The sequence below is a fragment of the Misgurnus anguillicaudatus genome, chromosome 7 (assembly GCF_027580225.2).
Source record: "Misgurnus anguillicaudatus chromosome 7, ASM2758022v2, whole genome shotgun sequence".
Lineage (NCBI taxonomy): Eukaryota > Metazoa > Chordata > Actinopteri > Cypriniformes > Cobitidae > Misgurnus > Misgurnus anguillicaudatus.
In genome coordinates this window covers 20,169,403-20,186,419 of record NC_073343.2, presented here as the reverse complement: position 1 = coordinate 20,186,419, position 17,017 = coordinate 20,169,403, and the positions used below count along the sequence as shown (strand labels likewise).

General features: G+C 38.2%; 2 protein-coding genes across 5 annotated transcripts in view; both read right to left on the bottom strand.

Moving 5' to 3' along the window:
• LOC129417846 (solute carrier family 35 member F4) overlaps positions 1-5,848 on the bottom strand; it is a 46,575-nt gene extending 40,727 nt beyond the window's left edge. For 2 of the 4 annotated variants that reach the window (XM_055172698.2, XM_055172699.2), the window contains exon 1: positions 5,554-5,848. In XM_055172698.2, coding sequence (XP_055028673.1) covers positions 5,554-5,773 — 220 coding nt within the window. In that variant the 5' untranslated portion in view covers positions 5,774-5,848. Of the gene's footprint in view, positions 1-4,523; positions 4,679-5,553 lie in introns of all 4 variants that reach the window. The other 2 variants (XM_073869543.1, XM_073869544.1) reach the window with 2 other exon arrangements.
• Positions 5,849-15,281: 9,433 nt separating this feature from the next.
• On the bottom strand, positions 15,282-16,783 carry LOC141365210 (uncharacterized). The gene has a single exon (XM_073869166.1). It carries the CDS (start codon positions 16,749-16,751, stop codon positions 15,282-15,284), a length of 1,470 nt encoding a protein of 489 aa, XP_073725267.1. The 5' UTR covers positions 16,752-16,783.
• Between the last annotated feature and the right edge of the window lie 234 nt (positions 16,784-17,017).

The following is a 17,017-nucleotide window of genomic DNA, read 5'->3' as shown; positions in this document are numbered from 1 at the left end:
AATGCGAGGGATAGTTTGCCTCAGCTCGCATGAAATGCATAAAACTGAACAAATACACGAGGATTTGTGTTCGGACTTTGGACAGATGCGAGAGCGCGTGCATGTGAGAGAGGTGCAGTGAGACAGACGTGGATGAGAGAGTGCATGTATCTGCGCTCACAGTGAACGGAATGTTGACAAAACGTACAAAATAACAGTTGTCCGGTGACATCAAAGTCATGTAGAGTCGTGGAGAGCCGCTTCACATGGTTTCAGTGTTTTGGAGGTGGTCTGAAACGACGGGAGGGGGTGTGTCGCCCAGATTTACTCACGCCAGTCTGCATTTCCCCAAGAAATACGTTCTTCTCCCACACAAAAACAGAATTTTATTCAAAATATGCAAAATTACGCGAAATTCCGTGTTAACACTAGATTCCATGTTAATCTGCCAATTCCACGATTCCGTCCGCAATTCCGTGATCGCGGAAATTATAGGGCCCTAAAAGTGTACCGTATTTTTCAGACTATAAGTCGCTCCTGAGTATAAGTCGCATCAGTCAAAAAAAAGAATCATGAAAAGAAAAAACATAAGTCGCACTGGACTATAAGTTATTTAGAAAATTATAATTCTTTTTGTGGCATTTTGTTTATTAAGTCTTTCTCCGTTATCTTAAGTTAATGTTTCAGTTAACAATTTTTTTCAGGGGTAGGCTACAGGAGCAACATATAGCGCACTCTCGTGGCTGTAGACGGTAATGATTTCTTTTGTTCATGTTAGTCAATATGAATTAATTTTGACATATAAGTCGCACCTGACTATAAGTCGCAGGACCAGCCAAACTATGAAAAAAAGTGCGATTTATAGTCCAGAAAATACGGTAGTTTATTTACTTATGTTTTCATACACACTAAAAAGTATAATATCAATGTTTTGATGGGACTACAACATCAAAGTGCACCTATTTCAGTGCTAAAAACAACGTTATTTTGTGTATTTGGTATAATACAATGTGTTCGTGTGGTTTATGGTTACAAAACCACATTATTTTCCACATACTGTACATTTTTCTAGCTCCAGATTTCACTCTCTTCCTGAAACACACGCATTTGAACAAAACTGTCCCTGATTGGCCAGCTAATCTGTACGTTGTGATTGGCCTGAATACCTCTGACGTCAGCCGGGAAAGTGACGCTCCTTACCATGTTTAAAAGATTTGCTCACAATGCAATGCTAACAGGAGTTAACTTATAGGCTGTGAGTCCTAAGCGGGAGGAATTATGATAATTTCGGTCTTGTCTAAATCACCAATCCCAGGAAGTAAACTGTTGCCTACAATCCGTGTGTTTGTTGTAGTCCAAGAAAAGAGATTTACGTTGGAGACGATAACTCGCGTTACCCTACCTTTTGAATATCGTTAACATGAACTAATACACTTACACAACGAAGGAAATGTAAAATCGTGACCATTGGTGCTCTTTAATTATTTACGTATTACCAGCTTTACAGATTTGTACGTATTTATATCCATAAATATTAAAATGAATAGTGAGTATTGGTATTTCTTACTCATATTAATGGCATGTTTTTATCATATTTTCAGACGTATTTTTTTAAAGTTTACTCATTTACCTAATGAAATGTTCTTGACCTTCAGAGAATAACACAATATAAAACAAGACTACACTTTAAAACCTTAAAATGAATAACATTTCTGTAATCATTTATCCATTTTGTAATATTTAGTTTGCTTGCCATAACACACAAAACACAATTAAGTCTATGCAGTCTTCTCCTATGCAACAAAATTACACCAAAACACATCATAAATTCACAAAAGATGTTAATTTAATTTATTTAATTTATTAATTTATTCTTAAAAATTCCTACGATTGCGAGAACAGATCCAAATTTAGCCCTTTATCCAGCGATCTTGATCCCAGTTCTTATCAGAGACCGTAAACGTATACTCGCATTCGTTATTAATTTGAATTCGAATATGGCCCCTCAAGAAGCTTTACTACACAATACTTTATGGCAGTAATAGCAAAAGCTTATTGGCTCTTGTGTGCTATGTCAATGATTGGCGTCTTTGAGTATATTTTTTTAATTTTGAAATGCGCGCCTTGACAGAGAGAAGCCAGATTAAGTTTCTCGTCTTGGATTAATAACTTTAATACTTCTCTGTACTTCATAAACTCTTCTCCAGAGAAGACAGTGGCTGCAGCACATCTTCATTTTAAATATTTTTTATACTGCTTTTAAAATTTCGCAATAAAAAAATGATTTGTTATTACACTTGTCTGTTAAGCTTTTTATGTCTAATAGTACATGATTTTAATAAATTGTTTTGGGGCAGACTTTATTAGTGGCTTAAAGTATCTTTTAAATGCTATATTGTTAGTATTTTTACAAAGTTTTCCTACATATTTCTCTCTATTACGTTACAGAGTTAAAGTTTTATGTATTTTTGTATAAAAAGTTTGGGTTTAGGGTAAGGTTTGGGGTAGCGTGGTAACATTATCGATAAAATGGTTAAAGGGAAATTATACAGCAATCTTTATGGTATGAAAGGTTTGTAAATGTTTTATGTTTTTGTAGCTGTACGATTCAGCATCTATTTAAACTTAGAAAAAATAAGTTGTGTTTTTGAAAGTTACATATTATTACTACCTATTATCAGTGAGACCAGTGGCGGCCAGTGACTTCTTTTTTCGAGTGCGCTCGATGCGAAGTTCATCACAACATGTATGTAGCCCGTCATGTGTGTTATTTGCTTTTTCAAAATGTGTGTTCTGCGCATCGAAAGATCCTGTGTGCATCCCGTGTCTTGTCAAAATACATGCCTGCCGCAGATGCATCTAAAGGGTTTATGATAAAAAAGACGCTTGCGTTTGCCAGATACTCGTATAATCTTATGCGTAATCAAAGTTTACTGTTAAGGGAGTGTCTTGCGTGTATTTTGTGAACATGAGCGTCTCTTTTATCATAAACAGTTTTGAAGCGTGTGCAGCAGGCACTTATTTTGACAAAACACGTGATGCACATGGTTCGCAGGACGCAACAAACACATATTTTGAAAACGCAAGCAACACACATGACACTCCAAACACTTATTTTGAATTAGCGCCCCTCGGATGAGTACTTACGAGCCGCCACGTGAGACCAGGCTGTTCAGGCGCGTATTTTGCTTGTTATATAAATAAACTACATTTAAAGTACTTTGTTGTTATTTATTCCTAGCGGAGTTTACCAGAAGTTACGTGTTGACAACTAAAGCTGCTGTTTATGCTGTTACTGCTAAAACCGTCTATAGATGAAAATTAAAAGCCTCTTGAAAGTTACTAGCACCTTTTACATACAATAGCTTTCCACACTGCACTACACCATATGTTATCTTCTTTATAAACCTTGGGTTAATCATAACTTTGTAAGTCTTTTTACACAGATATTCTAGAAAATCCACAGATAGTGTGTTGCTTGATTTTGGTTCATTTACACAGGCAGTGATTTTCTGGAATCTGTGCATGCGTTCACACACATCCCGTAAAGATCCTAAAGATGTGACATCCTGCTATGCATATGAAGTAACCGTTTTATAAAAGCAAGAATCCCCGCGAAGCAGTGGTGTTACAGTGCATTTTATAACAGCTAAGGTGGTTTCAAGAGCTTCGCGTCGTGCCTAACAACGCCCCTTAGCTGTTATAAAATGCACTGGTAACCCACTGCTTTTTGGGGCTTAAAAAACATTATTTAGAGTGAAAAGAGCGTTTTGGAGCATTTTAGTTTAAATCTTTTGACTGTAGAAACAAAGTCATACACATCTGGAATGGGATCTGGGTGGGAACATTATAAGTGAATTATCATATATGGTTGAACTATTCTTTTAAGCATTAAATTTAAACTTTATTGTCAATAACAAAACATACAGGCTGAGTTCTTTCTAATGTGTGGTGGTAACAGCTCATAGTACTTTCACATTCTTCTCTCTGACACTTTTCGCTCTGACACTTTAATTCACTACATAAAATGCTGATTCAGGCATTAAAGCAGTGAGACACATATAGCATACTTTCAAAAAAGACAGATTACGCTGACACATTGCCCATTAAAAACAAAATTTATATGAGAAAATGTGTATTTTGTGTGTTAGAGAGATTTTGTTTTGACCTGACTGTAATTTCAGCACGCATCAAAAAACAAAAACTGAAAATCCCTTCAAATTCAAAAGGTTGAACATTTTACTAGCATTTCTTTCCCAGAAGCCCTTGGGACTTTGTCAAACAACAAATTTTAATTGTTTCTTTGTCATTGTGTTATTTTGTATTTTATCTTTGCTTAAAGTGACATTAAGTGGCACCCCAATCTACGATAGGCTAATATAATACAGCAAGTATGGGAAAGATACATGCAACGCAGAGTTAACATTCCCATCTTCTGTCAGGGATGCAAAGAAAAACCACATACAGTAAGTGTAACCACACATGCACATGCACGCACACATATATACACACTGATATTCATTATACATGATTCATGTACTTACATGCTGGACAAGTGTAATAACGGCACACCAGAGACTCAGACTAAACCACCGTTGCTCACACATACAATACTGTGTGGTGTATTTGTGTATAAACAGATCCACCTCAGTCGTTGCAGTTGGCGTCATTCAAAAAAGCCCATTAAAATTCTGCATGCCTACAAAAACAGAACCTCAAATCCTTCACGTGCCAAGATTCCTTCGATTGCATTAAAATAGACTGAGGGTAATGAAATTCAGGAAAGGCGCACAGATCTATAATTAGGGGCATCCGATAATCACTCCATTCCATTCACGTAATGTAGTCATTTTAACAACATTCAGCAGATCATTGTCTTATACCTAATATCACTGTAGATTCAGTGCAAGCATGCCAGTTTATCCAAATGTTTAACTTTTTTGTTGCTTTAATGCATTAGTTACTTTCTAAATCATCATAATTTTGTTTGTAACACCACTATGGCTAAATTGTTATAGGCTGGGTTGGTTCTGACCAATATTAACCCAGTTATTGGTTAAATCCAACCCAGCATGTTTTAGTGTACATTTGCACCTATGAGCAGAATATTAAATGAAATAAACTGTGTTTACAGCAGACTCCATTTTTTGACACTGATAAAATAGCCTCCACTAATATTTCTTAACTGTATATTATAATATAATATTTTCCTATAAAATGTTTGTACCATTTAAAAACAATTCTTAGATAATTCTTACTATATTAATTCTATTATTTACTTTATATAATCTGTATGCGACCCAATCCGGATTTATTCAATGGTCTAACAGAAAGTTCTGCAAAACTATGTGTCTATGTGTTACACAGATTAATTTAGTTTAAATAGCAAAGTTATCAGCATATCTTTTAATTTTAATGCAAACTAAATCAACCAAAGCAGAAAAACAAATCTTGTTTCCTTACATCATTCAGGTCCACCACAAGTGATCTAACGTTATACACAAATGTGCACATGCATACTTTTATGACTGCCTCGCTGCATTTGTTTTCTGTCTTGTGTTTATAAACACTTACTTCTATGACTGGAGTATCCGGGGTTATAACCGTAATAGCCAGTGATTCGTAAAATCCGGTCCTCAATGTCATGCACCCCGTTGGCCGTCACTTGAGGCGCATCCAATCGGTTGTTCACCTGCGGAGACGCCTTGCCCTCTAGGTGCGTGCTCTTGCCCGGTAGAGGCTCCAGGCGAATGCAAACCTCCTCTCCCAAACCATGGCTTTCCGTGCTGCTCATTTTACCTCTGTCCGGGCAAAACGGCAGTTTTTATGTCACAAACGATAGGCATACGATAAGCATACGATGAAAGCATCACCCGAGTCAAATTCCAGCACACGTTGCTTTGAGGAGTCGAGCAGGGTTGTAAAACTTACACTGCTGCGCCTTTCAAACAGAAGACAGCAGAGGGCGTCACGAGGCTCCGAACAAACGGCAGCAAGGTTCGGAAAGTCCGCTCACTTCGGGAAATCGGTTCTTTCGGACAAAAAAAAAGATTCACCTACTGCTTAAATTGATTTTCAAAAAGTAAGTAGTAAAGTAGTAAAATTATGTTTGTTTATATAGTTGTTTGTTTTATATATTAAGTTAAACGATAGCCTGGCTGTCCAACATGTCACCCAGCTCACAATTTTCAAAGATCCGTTTAAAAGAAAATGATTCGTTTGCGATTCGGACACCACTTCAGCGGAGTAAAAGATTAGAAACGATGAGACAAAACATTTCTCTCGTGCTCATGCAAGGACAAACGTTTTGAGGATTTCAAACTGCAAATCAATGTATGTATTAATCTTATACGGTATCACAATGAGAGAATCACTGAAATATCAACAAAAAGGTTAATTTGAATAAATGCTGTAAAATATGCGAAAAACTCAGTAAACAGACAGATATGGACTGATAGGTCCATAAAGAAACACAATTTAGCACATATATTTTGTAAATACTGCTGTAACGCCCTACTGAAAAATCCTAAGACCAGCATAAGCTGGTGAACTGGTTTTAGCTGGTCTCCCAGCTTGGTTTTAGCTGGTATTTAGCTGGTACAGCTGGTCTAGCTGTGTTTTGGTCACTCTTTAAGCTGGTCTAGCTGTGTTTTGGTCACCTGTAGCTGGAAAACCAGCTGACCCACCACCTTGACCAGCTTTGCCAGGCTGGGAGGACCAGCTTGGACCAGCTTCTGCCACCGTAAACCAGCTAAAACCAGCTACCAGCTTATGTTGGTCTTAGCTGGATTTTCCAGTAGGGGTAAAACCATGGTTTACTGATAGTAATCAATACACCAAATAACCATGGTTATATACACTTTAACCACAATAAAACCCTGGTTAATTTTTGTAAGGGACACTCTTGCTGAGTTGTTTTCAGTCTATGGTTTAAATATGGACAAACTCAACAGTGGGGTTAAAAAATAACAACAAAGCATTATAAAGTTCATTTTCTAAGCTTATAGCAACTTATTCAATACGAGTGCTTCTTGAACAGTGTGTCCAGAGAAAGTGTTGAGTTTCATGCAAAACCAAGTCCAATATTAGGCTACAATCTTTTTTCAGTGACTTGTGTGAAATTGATCTCCGGCACATGAAGGACAATTTTCTCACAGTCCTCTTGGATTTTCTCTGAGAGTTGGATACCTACTGAGTTTCATATGTGGCCCAATTACAGCGCCAGACTCTATCAGCTTCCTGTCTATCGCTGTGTAGCTAAACCAATCAGCTTTCCATATTGGTTTGCTTCCTTTAGTTCTCTTTCCAACCTTCTATACTATATCTCTGACCATTCTTCACACTTGTTATGGTTGTTTGGTGGCCTGAAAAGCAACTTATAACATTGAAACCCAGAACTCACCTTCACAGATCAGAATAAACTCTTGCCGGGTTTTTTTTAGAACTAAGGAATTGACAGAAATATTAAAACATTGGCAAATTAAAAACATATTTTTTTCTAATCAAAATGTAACATTTATTTTATCAAACCATGTTACAATATTTATTTTCAAATGCATTTGATATTCTACATTTTATGGTTTTAAGCTTAACCTTAAATGTTTAAGGGGACATATCATGAAAATCTTACTTTTTCCATGTTTAAATGCTATTATTGGGTCCCTAGTGCTTCAACCTAGAAAATGTGAAAACCAACCCAGTAACTTTGTGTTGGTAAACCATTCTCTGCAAGCATGTGAAAAAAAGGTAATTGAAAGTTCTCTCCACTTGTGGTGTCAGAATACTGCACCTTAATCATTTTTTGATCTTTTTTACATTGACAGTTTATAGGGGAATATTCCTGAATAAATGAAAGGATAGTGGTTACTGTTTTGCTATTGAAATAATCTGAGCATAGTGGCATAATGACAGTGGCTCAACCAGATGGCATGAATTTGGGATGGAACTTCCTGTTTCGCCCAACAATGCAAGACTGTTTGTTTGGGAAACCTTTTTAAACAGATATGCAAGGTTGCACTGGTTAGCATCAACAATGCCCGAGGTGGAAGATGCTGTAACTACACAATTCACCCGGCAAAAATCATCTTTCTCCATTGACAGCCATTCAGCATTAGCCTTGTAATGTTGACAAAATTGCAAATACGCCTTACAAGAGGGTGAGACAAATTGAAAGAGACGAGAGGAAAATAGTGTACCTACGTGCTGCAACATACATTTCAAAATCACTTTGTCAAACCCCATAAAAGGGTTACAAGAGTGAAGGAGAAGCATAATTTTCAAATGTGAAATTTATCATCTTTTTTCCACAGTTTTAGATTATGTAGAGGTCTAGTAAAGGTCAGAATGTTGGCAGCTTCAACATCTTGGTAATCCATATTTGGAATTCTGTGATAAAATTTTGTTACTTAAATGTCAACAAATTTTGCTGATTATTCAAATGTTTAGATAGTCAAAAGTAGTTTTATAATTTAAACCAAACCGGTGTGGAATGCCCTTACCATAGAGGTTAAAGAGTCTTTCTTGATTGTCGCTCTCTTATTTAAACATTAATGCGTTTGGGAGATGCTTATCCAAAATAATAAATAAGGTAGAGTACACTCTAAAAACAAACAGTGAAATGGCACTAAAAGTGGTTCACTGGCTCGTAATCATAGGGGAACCATTTTAAGTGCCATATACAGTGAGGAAAATAGGTATTTGAACACCCTGCTATTTTGCAAGTTCTCCCACTTAGAAATCATGGAGGGGGCTGAAATTGTCATCGTAGATGCATGTCCACTGTGAGAGACATATTCTAAAAAAAATCCAGAAATCACAACGTACGATTTTTTAACAATTTATTTGTATGATACAGCTGCAAATAAGTATTTGAACACCTGTCAATCAGCTAGAATTCTGACCCTCACAGACCTGTTAGTCTGCCTTTAAAATGTCCACCTGCACTCCATTTATTATCCTACATTAGATGCATCTGTTTGAGGTCGTTAGCTGCATAAAGACACCTGTCCACCCCATACAATCAGTAAGAATCCAACTACTAACATGGCCAAGATCAAAGAGCTGTCAAAGACACTAGAGACAAAATTGTACACCTCCACAAGGCTGGAAACGGCTACGGAGGAAATTGCCAAGCAGCTTGGTGAAAAAAGTCCACCGTTGGAGCAATCATTAGAAAATGGAAGAAGCTAAACATGACTGTCAATCTCACTCGGACTGGGGCTCCATGCTAGATCTCACCTCGTGGAGTCTCAATGATCCTAAGAAAGGTGAGAAATCAGCCCAGAACTACACGGGAGGAGCTGGTCAATGACCTGCACTGGGACCACTAAGGTTAATGTTGGTAATATACTAAAACGTCATGGTTTGAAATCATGCATGGCACGGAAGGTTCCCCTGCTTAAACCAGCACATGTCCAGGGCCATCTTAAGTTTGCCAATGACCATTTGGACGATCCAGAGGAGTCATGGGAGAAAGTCATGTGGTCAGATGAGACCAAAATATGTGTTTGGAGGAAGAAGAATGATGAGTACCATCCCAAGAACACCATCCCTACTGTAAAGCATGGGGGTGGTAGCATCATGCTTTGGGGGTATTTTTCTGCACATGGGACATTGTGACTGCACTGTATTAAGGAGAGGATGACCGGGGAACAACCTCCTTCCCTCAGTTAGAGCATTGAAGATGGGTAGAGACTGGGTCTTTTAACATGACAATGACCCGAAGCACACAGTCAGGATAACCAAGGAATGGCTCTGTAAGAAGCATATCAAGGTTCTGGCGTGGCCTAGCCAGTCTCCAGACCTAAACCCAGTAGAGAATCTTTGAAAGGGGCTCAAACTCTGTGTTTCTCAGCGACAGGCCAGAAACCTGACTGATCTAGAGAAGATCTGTGTGGAGGAGTGGGCCAAAATCCCTGGTGAAAAACTACAGGAAACATTTGACCTCTGTAATTGCAAACAAAGACTACTGTACCAAATATTAACATTGATTTTCTCAGGTGTTCAAATACTTATTTGCAGCTGTATCATACAAAGAAATAGTTTAAAAAAAATCATATATTGTGATTTCTGGATTTCTGACATGTTTCATTCTAAATTAGTTTTTTCCCTGGCTCTTATGTTTAAGTTCAGTTGTCACACCCATTTTCAGTTTTATCAATGAATGTTACACTATGTTTTTAAGCTACATAACAACACTTCTACTCATGCTTTAGAGAGCATTGATGTAAAGCAAACAGCAGTTAATTGGAGAGAATGGCCTTTCTGAACTCTGTCTGTGCTTTAAGAGTGCTGTCACACATAATCCTTCAGTGAGGAGGTCTTCAGCATGATAATAAGGGTTGGACCCAACCGACTGCCCTTCTCAGCGTCCTCAGATTCTGTGCTCAGAGAAACGACACAGTCTAGTCGATAATTCATTGGACGGTTAATGCCCTGTCAACACATGGGTATAGATTCTAGTTTATTTTTTCATCAGTTCTTTTTCTCCCTCATTCTTTATCCTGCTATCACATTTTATCTTTTTATTCTTGTTGTTTGCACGGACAAAGAAAAATTCACATGCTGTAACATGAGCAGACAGACTATAAATGTCTGTCAGTGGTAGAGACACTATTGGTTTGTCAGTAGACACTATTGTAATGAGATTCTCTTCAATTTAACATTACATTGATTACAACTGGATTGAGAGAGAGCAATTTTAAGCCTCTAATTATAAAAGCTAGTAATTAAGGTTGTTTTCCATTGTTTTTCCCTTTCCATATTATCATTGGCACTTAACAGCCTTGCATAGTTAGTTGTGCCCCACATATGCATCACTATATTGTTGCTTATGCTTAGGGATTTGTTTTAAACAGACTAAAAGAGTATTGAGCATGCAACTTGCAATTACCCGAACACCCAACAAATACGCAAAAGAATACAAATAATTTAGAATAATATTTTAGAATAATGAATAGATTTTATTATTCTCAACTTGTCTGCGATCTTGGATAACCTTTTTCACCAAGGGAATTGCCTTCTTCACAAAGAATGCAAAACAAGATATCTTCGAAGTCAGAATAATTTAGCTTGATACATTTTGGAAAAGCTTTTATTTCAGGAACAAGCTTATGGCGCCTTAAAATATAGGCAGTTTACTAGTTTTTGGAACACAGTCAGATTCTTAATGAAATATATTGATTTTGTGCTTAGAATTTCAAGAAGGTTTGGAGTCCAGAGAATTCTTTATATATTTTCAATAATTTAGAAACAAGATAAAACAAATAGACCAATTATAATAGAACAGAGTGGTTAACTTTAAATAAAAAATTATTACTTTTTCAAATTGAAGAAACAAATAAGCAACTGATAAGAGGGGAAATGACTTTGGAAAACAAGGTAAATTTTAAAAAGAATAATTGAAATAAATTGAGAAATTAGACTGTGTGGTGTCCTGAAGACATTTTAAAATAGAAATCTAATATGACACATATCACGGATTAGTATAGGCTAATTGTTTAAATATGGGTTAACTGTCACGATTATTTCACACACAGAGACGAGGATACAAATAACACTATGTTAATACTTATAAACATACAATTACAGAGAATCTGGAGCAGAGTAGTGGTAAACACAAAACAGAACATTCAAACAGTGACAGACAAAGGTTGTTTCTCAATTCAAAGAACGGACTTGCGTTCTCGTGGAGATTGGTCTTGCCAGGTGACCTTGGAAGAACAAACTCAGAAGGTAGTGAGAACACAGAACACACTTGTGAGAATTGAGATGTGTGAGATCTTCCTGTTGGTCACCTGACCTCCCCAGATTTTAGCGCGCAAGTCTGCACTCGATGCATCCTCGATATCAAGAACACATCCGGTATTTTCTCTTTACTTGTGTTCTTGAGAATTGAAATTGAACTTCGACAGTTAATGATGATGTAGAGCAAGGATTGGCAACTTCAGTCCTGGAGGGCCGGTGTCCTGCAGAGTTTAGCTCCAACCATAATTAAACACACCTGAAGCAGCCAATTAAGGTCTTACTAGGCATACTAGAAATGTTTAGGCAGGTGTGCTGAGGCAAGTTGGAGCTAAACTCTGCAGGACACCAATCCTCCAGTACCGAAGATTCCCATCGCTGATGTAGAGCGAGAACACAAGGACGCAAGATCGCTGAGGAAATTGAGAAACAGCCAAAGAGTGAAGACAATGGTGAGTATTGTTGGACTTTAAGGCGTCCATCTGCATGTTCATAATTGGAGGAAAGACACAAATATCTAAATTGAATATTTATTGATCAGATATGAAAAAGTTTACAGCGCGCCGGGTTGTTTCAAGGCCACAAACGGCAAGCAACTAACCCCCAGCATTTGGGAAAACAATTATTTATAGAGTATGTGACGTCGATCTTCTTCTTAGAATCTCCACCCACAAAGGCTGCTTTTCCTCGTGAATCTGACTCCCTCACCACACCCAATTTAAGCCTATAGGCAAAGATAAACACACAGACAAAGGAAAAAACAACTGCTCTCCCCCAACTTTGAGAGTCCTGCAGTTTGTCTCTTCTCCCCCCAGTACTTTTCCACTTTACATATGATTGACTTCACATAGCATTTTATAATGCTTTCTTAAAAACAAATCATTAATAAAACATTCATTTATGCATAAAAAACAAACTGTAAGATAAAAGTGATTATTATATAGAACACATTTCAATATCATGACATAATTTCATTATTCGTAAAATTGGTTATATGAATAAGGCACACATTAACTTCTTTAGATAGATAAACACATATTAAATCTTTTACTGCAATACTACTTCTAAGCAAACACTTTTATCATCATTAAAAAACATCTGTTCAGTATGTTTTCCCTTAGGCCCCTTTTATCTTGAATGATTATCAGATGCAGATTCCTAGCTAATCCCCCCTTGCAGCCTCTACACACACACACACACACACACACACAAACTGCTTTCTCTCAGCAACCCCCCACTCTCAAACACAAACACCTAATTTCTATATAATAGCTCAGTGCATATGTGTAACACACACAATGTTTATAGAATAAAATGATTAATTAAAGAAATATAAAATGGAACAAAATTAATTTCCACAATTCCCTCTCTTGACCTCTGAAAGAGGTCACACATTTTCTTCTTCATCATCCTCGAGGTTCCGTAGGCCTAATAGGGGCATGCTGTATGGAGGCAGATTATTCTCTTTTTTTTTCTATTGCTGACACTATTAATCTATTGCACAGGGATCTAAGACAGGGAATACAACAACATCCACAGGTCACCAGGATGGCCACGAATACACCAATGGATACTACTACTGAGGTCACTATTGCCTTCCATTTGCCTAATATTTTATCCAGCCAGCCAGATATGGGGTTTTCAACACCTGAGTGTTCTCGCATTTCTATGGACAGAGTTTTTAGTCCTTCCAGTGCCCTGGTCACTGACCCGTCCGGTGCTGTATTATTCGGAATGTACGTACAGCAAAAATCAGAAAATAAATGACATACACCATTCTTTTCAGCCAATAGCATGTCTAGGGCCATTCTATTTTGAACTGCCATAAGGGAAGTGGGTGCTAATTGTTCTGCTAGGCCGTCCACCGCATCTCTGGTCATATTAGCTAATCTCATAACATTATAATGCACATAATTGATCCTGTCCACGTTTTTATTCGGGGTAACTGGAAAGAGGGCCGATAATATTGGGATATTTTCAAATCCGGCAGCTACCTGGTCAGCTAATTTGTATTCGTCAGGTACACCTCTGGGCACACCTATTGCATCGATGTATGTGGGACTATTTAACGACAAATCTAAGTTGCTTTTTGCTGCTCTTTTATCTAGAACATGCCTACGTCTTCTGGCAGTGATGGCATTAGGTTGTGATTGGAGCTTCACAGCTCTTTCTCCTATTAAGACTATCGGTGCCCCTAACCTTACCATGGCACATGTTCCTTTAGATGCTTGTACGATTTTGGTTACTAACCTTTGACCCCCACAATAATAATATATTCCTGACCTAGCCCATTCTCCAATCATGGACCCATTGTCTTGGTAGGTGATATTACACCACCCGGGGTCAATGGTTCCCAGATTAATTTTTGGGTTGGTTCTGGTGAAATTAAAACAGGTGTAATTGGCTATATGGGGCTTAAATGGTCCCGCTCTTGAGTTGTTACCTATTGGTGGAAAAACTGAGGATAAGGTCGTGCAGTTTTTTGGAGAGGCCTCTTTAGTTAGTGCTAGCATGCACTTATAACCCCACGGGTCTTCCGGGTATAGGGGAGCTGGTTCTGTATATAATACTGGTCGGCCTCTAGCACAGCCTACACAATCTTCTAATTTCTGTTCTCTGGCTGTGGAAATGATCCATTCCAGCCATAAATTGTTATCTCCATACCCTGTTGCCATTTCTATTATGTCTTCTGATTTCAGTTTGGTGTAGTCTATTTCTATTATTTCGTTGGCCTGTTTTCTTTCTGGGAGTTTTACTGGAGGCGTTACATTTACAGGTTTCTTTGGGTCCTGGATGTTTATTTTTACAAGCCCCTTAGGGTCTGTTCCACTCACATCTACACCCATTACCAACCATATAGAGGTCTCATCCTTTCCCCCATACTTCATAAATGTGCCTCCCCGGGGTAACCTACTCCACTCTCCTATTGACATAGTGACAGGATTTTGAACCGGACTGTGATCTCTTTGTATTTTTAAGTTTTCCCACATTTCCCCATCTGTACTCGTCCTTTTTGGGACATCCCATGTTCCCGTATAGGCCAGTACACTACTCCACCTTGTGCACCATGGTCTTTCATCCTGGCCTCTCTCCCGACACCACAGTGTGGTCAGAACATCCAAGCACAAGTATACATCATATCCCCTCCATGAGCTATTATTCCCTCCACAGTCTATCACACTACATAAATCAAAGGTGTATGATGTACTTGAATTTTTTGTGTAATTCAATTCAATTCCCCCATATCTCTTTAAACACTGATCTTGTGATGTGGTTTTGGACCTTTTGTCATTTTTCAGATTACCTCTATTGTTTATGGTAAATATCATGGTAATTATAATTGCAGGTGTAACTCCTAGGGCCCACAGAACCTTCCAATTCCCACACAGCTTCATCTCTATGGAAAAATACACTTATGCCTAAATAAAAAAAAAAAACTCTTAAACTTAATACTTGATAAAAGGTAGGAGTCTAGTGAAAGAAGTAAAACGATAATACTTAATACAAAATTAAAAGGAAGTAACACGATAATGATAATAAAACTAAAACTTAGATAACATTCACAATGAATAAACCGTAATTGTGATGTTCAGGTCCCTGAACACTTCTGTCAGGATTCCCAGCACTCTGTGGAAATCCAATTTATCCAAGCCACACCCCAGCCGGGGAGTGGATACACTTGTTATGTTTTCTTTCTCACACCACTCTCTCATACATCTGAGGCTGTGGGTAAAATTCTCATATGTTGGTAAATCAGTACAATTTTGTTTTGTTATCAAATGAAAAATCAATCTGCCGTCGTCCTCATGGGTAACTGCACATTCACCTGTGTGTTTGTTCTGTCTTACAACCTTTTGTGTACCGTACTTCGCTTTGAATTGTACGGCTATACCTGCTCCGTAGGCACAATCTGCACTCACACAGTGTGCGAGGGGTTCTGTTGCTGGGCTGGAAAAAATGTCACCTTTTTTATGCACAATTTTACAGGGTGTTTGTTGACTTTGTTGTTGGTGTTGTGTGAGTGTTACCACTGATGTTTCACTTCCTGTTTGTTCTCTCTGTATTCCAGCTGATTCACTTTCACTTTCACTTTCAACACTCTCCCTCTCTTGGACCTGAGTCCTCAGGTCCACACCGGTTTCTGTGAGAGACCTGCTGGGATAATCACATGGAAGACAAGAAGAGAGATGGAACCAGGTGTCGCCTTTCCCTTGGAGCTTGACACAATGTGATGTCCTAGCGGTGACTCTCAGTGGTTTGGACCACCTTGGCTCGTTCCACTTTCTCCTGAACACCTTGACTCTCACCCAATCAGCTGTGCTTGTAGTTTGGTCACTATCATCAGTAGCATAGTTGGTAGCCTGGCAGGAAAAATGTTTAATCAGAGCAGTTAGTTTGTCATAATAAGCAGCATGTGTTAGAGGCAGGATGGGATCCTGCACCAGGGCATTCCTTGGACCTGGAAACTGACGACCTGTAAGCAATTCAAATGGGGTGAAACCAGTGATCCTGTTAACAGAAGAGCGGATAGACATTAATGCAATTGGTAATGCATCCAACCAGGTTAGTTTCGTTTGCGCACAAACCTTGGCCAATTTCAGTTTTAATGTTAGGTTCATTCTTTCCACTTTGCCCTGACTTTGTGGGTGGTAAACCGCACCAAAGCTGTGTGTCAGACCGAGGGCCTGCTCCACCTGTCTAAGATTTTCATTTTTGAAATGACTGCCATTGTCAGATCTGACACGTCTGGGGAAACCATGGTTAGGAATGTAATGATTGATGAGACATTTAATCACAGCTGCGCTATCCTCTTTCCCCACCGGATAAGCCTCCGGCCAGGAAGTAAAAGAGTCAACAATGACTAAGACATATTGTTTGCCTCTCACCTTCGATCCCATGTCAGTAAAGTCAATCACAATTTCATCGCCAGGCCCGGTAGTTATTGGAAATGACCCTCTCTGCGGCTTAACGGTTGGCTTAATGTTATGTTCACAGCAAACCTCACATGATCTGGTGTAATTTGTTACCATGGATATCAAAAAAGGATGCCACCAATGTTGCAGATCGCGGATCATCTGCTTGTCAGACACATGGCTAGTTGTGTGTACTTGTTTCAGTAACAACATACACAAGTGGCATTCCTGGTTAACATATAACTTCTGGTAAACTCCGCTAAGAATAAATACAACAAAGTACTTTAAACGTGGTTTATTTATATAACAAGCAAATAAACAACACGTAGGTTTCCTTGGAAACCAAAACATTTGTTATTTTCAACGAGGTATTTGTTCAAGTG

Coding starts and splice junctions, on each gene's coding strand:
- LOC141365210 (XM_073869166.1), bottom strand. CDS start 16,751: ATGGTAACAAATTACACCAGATCATGTGAGGTTTGCTGTGAACATAAC.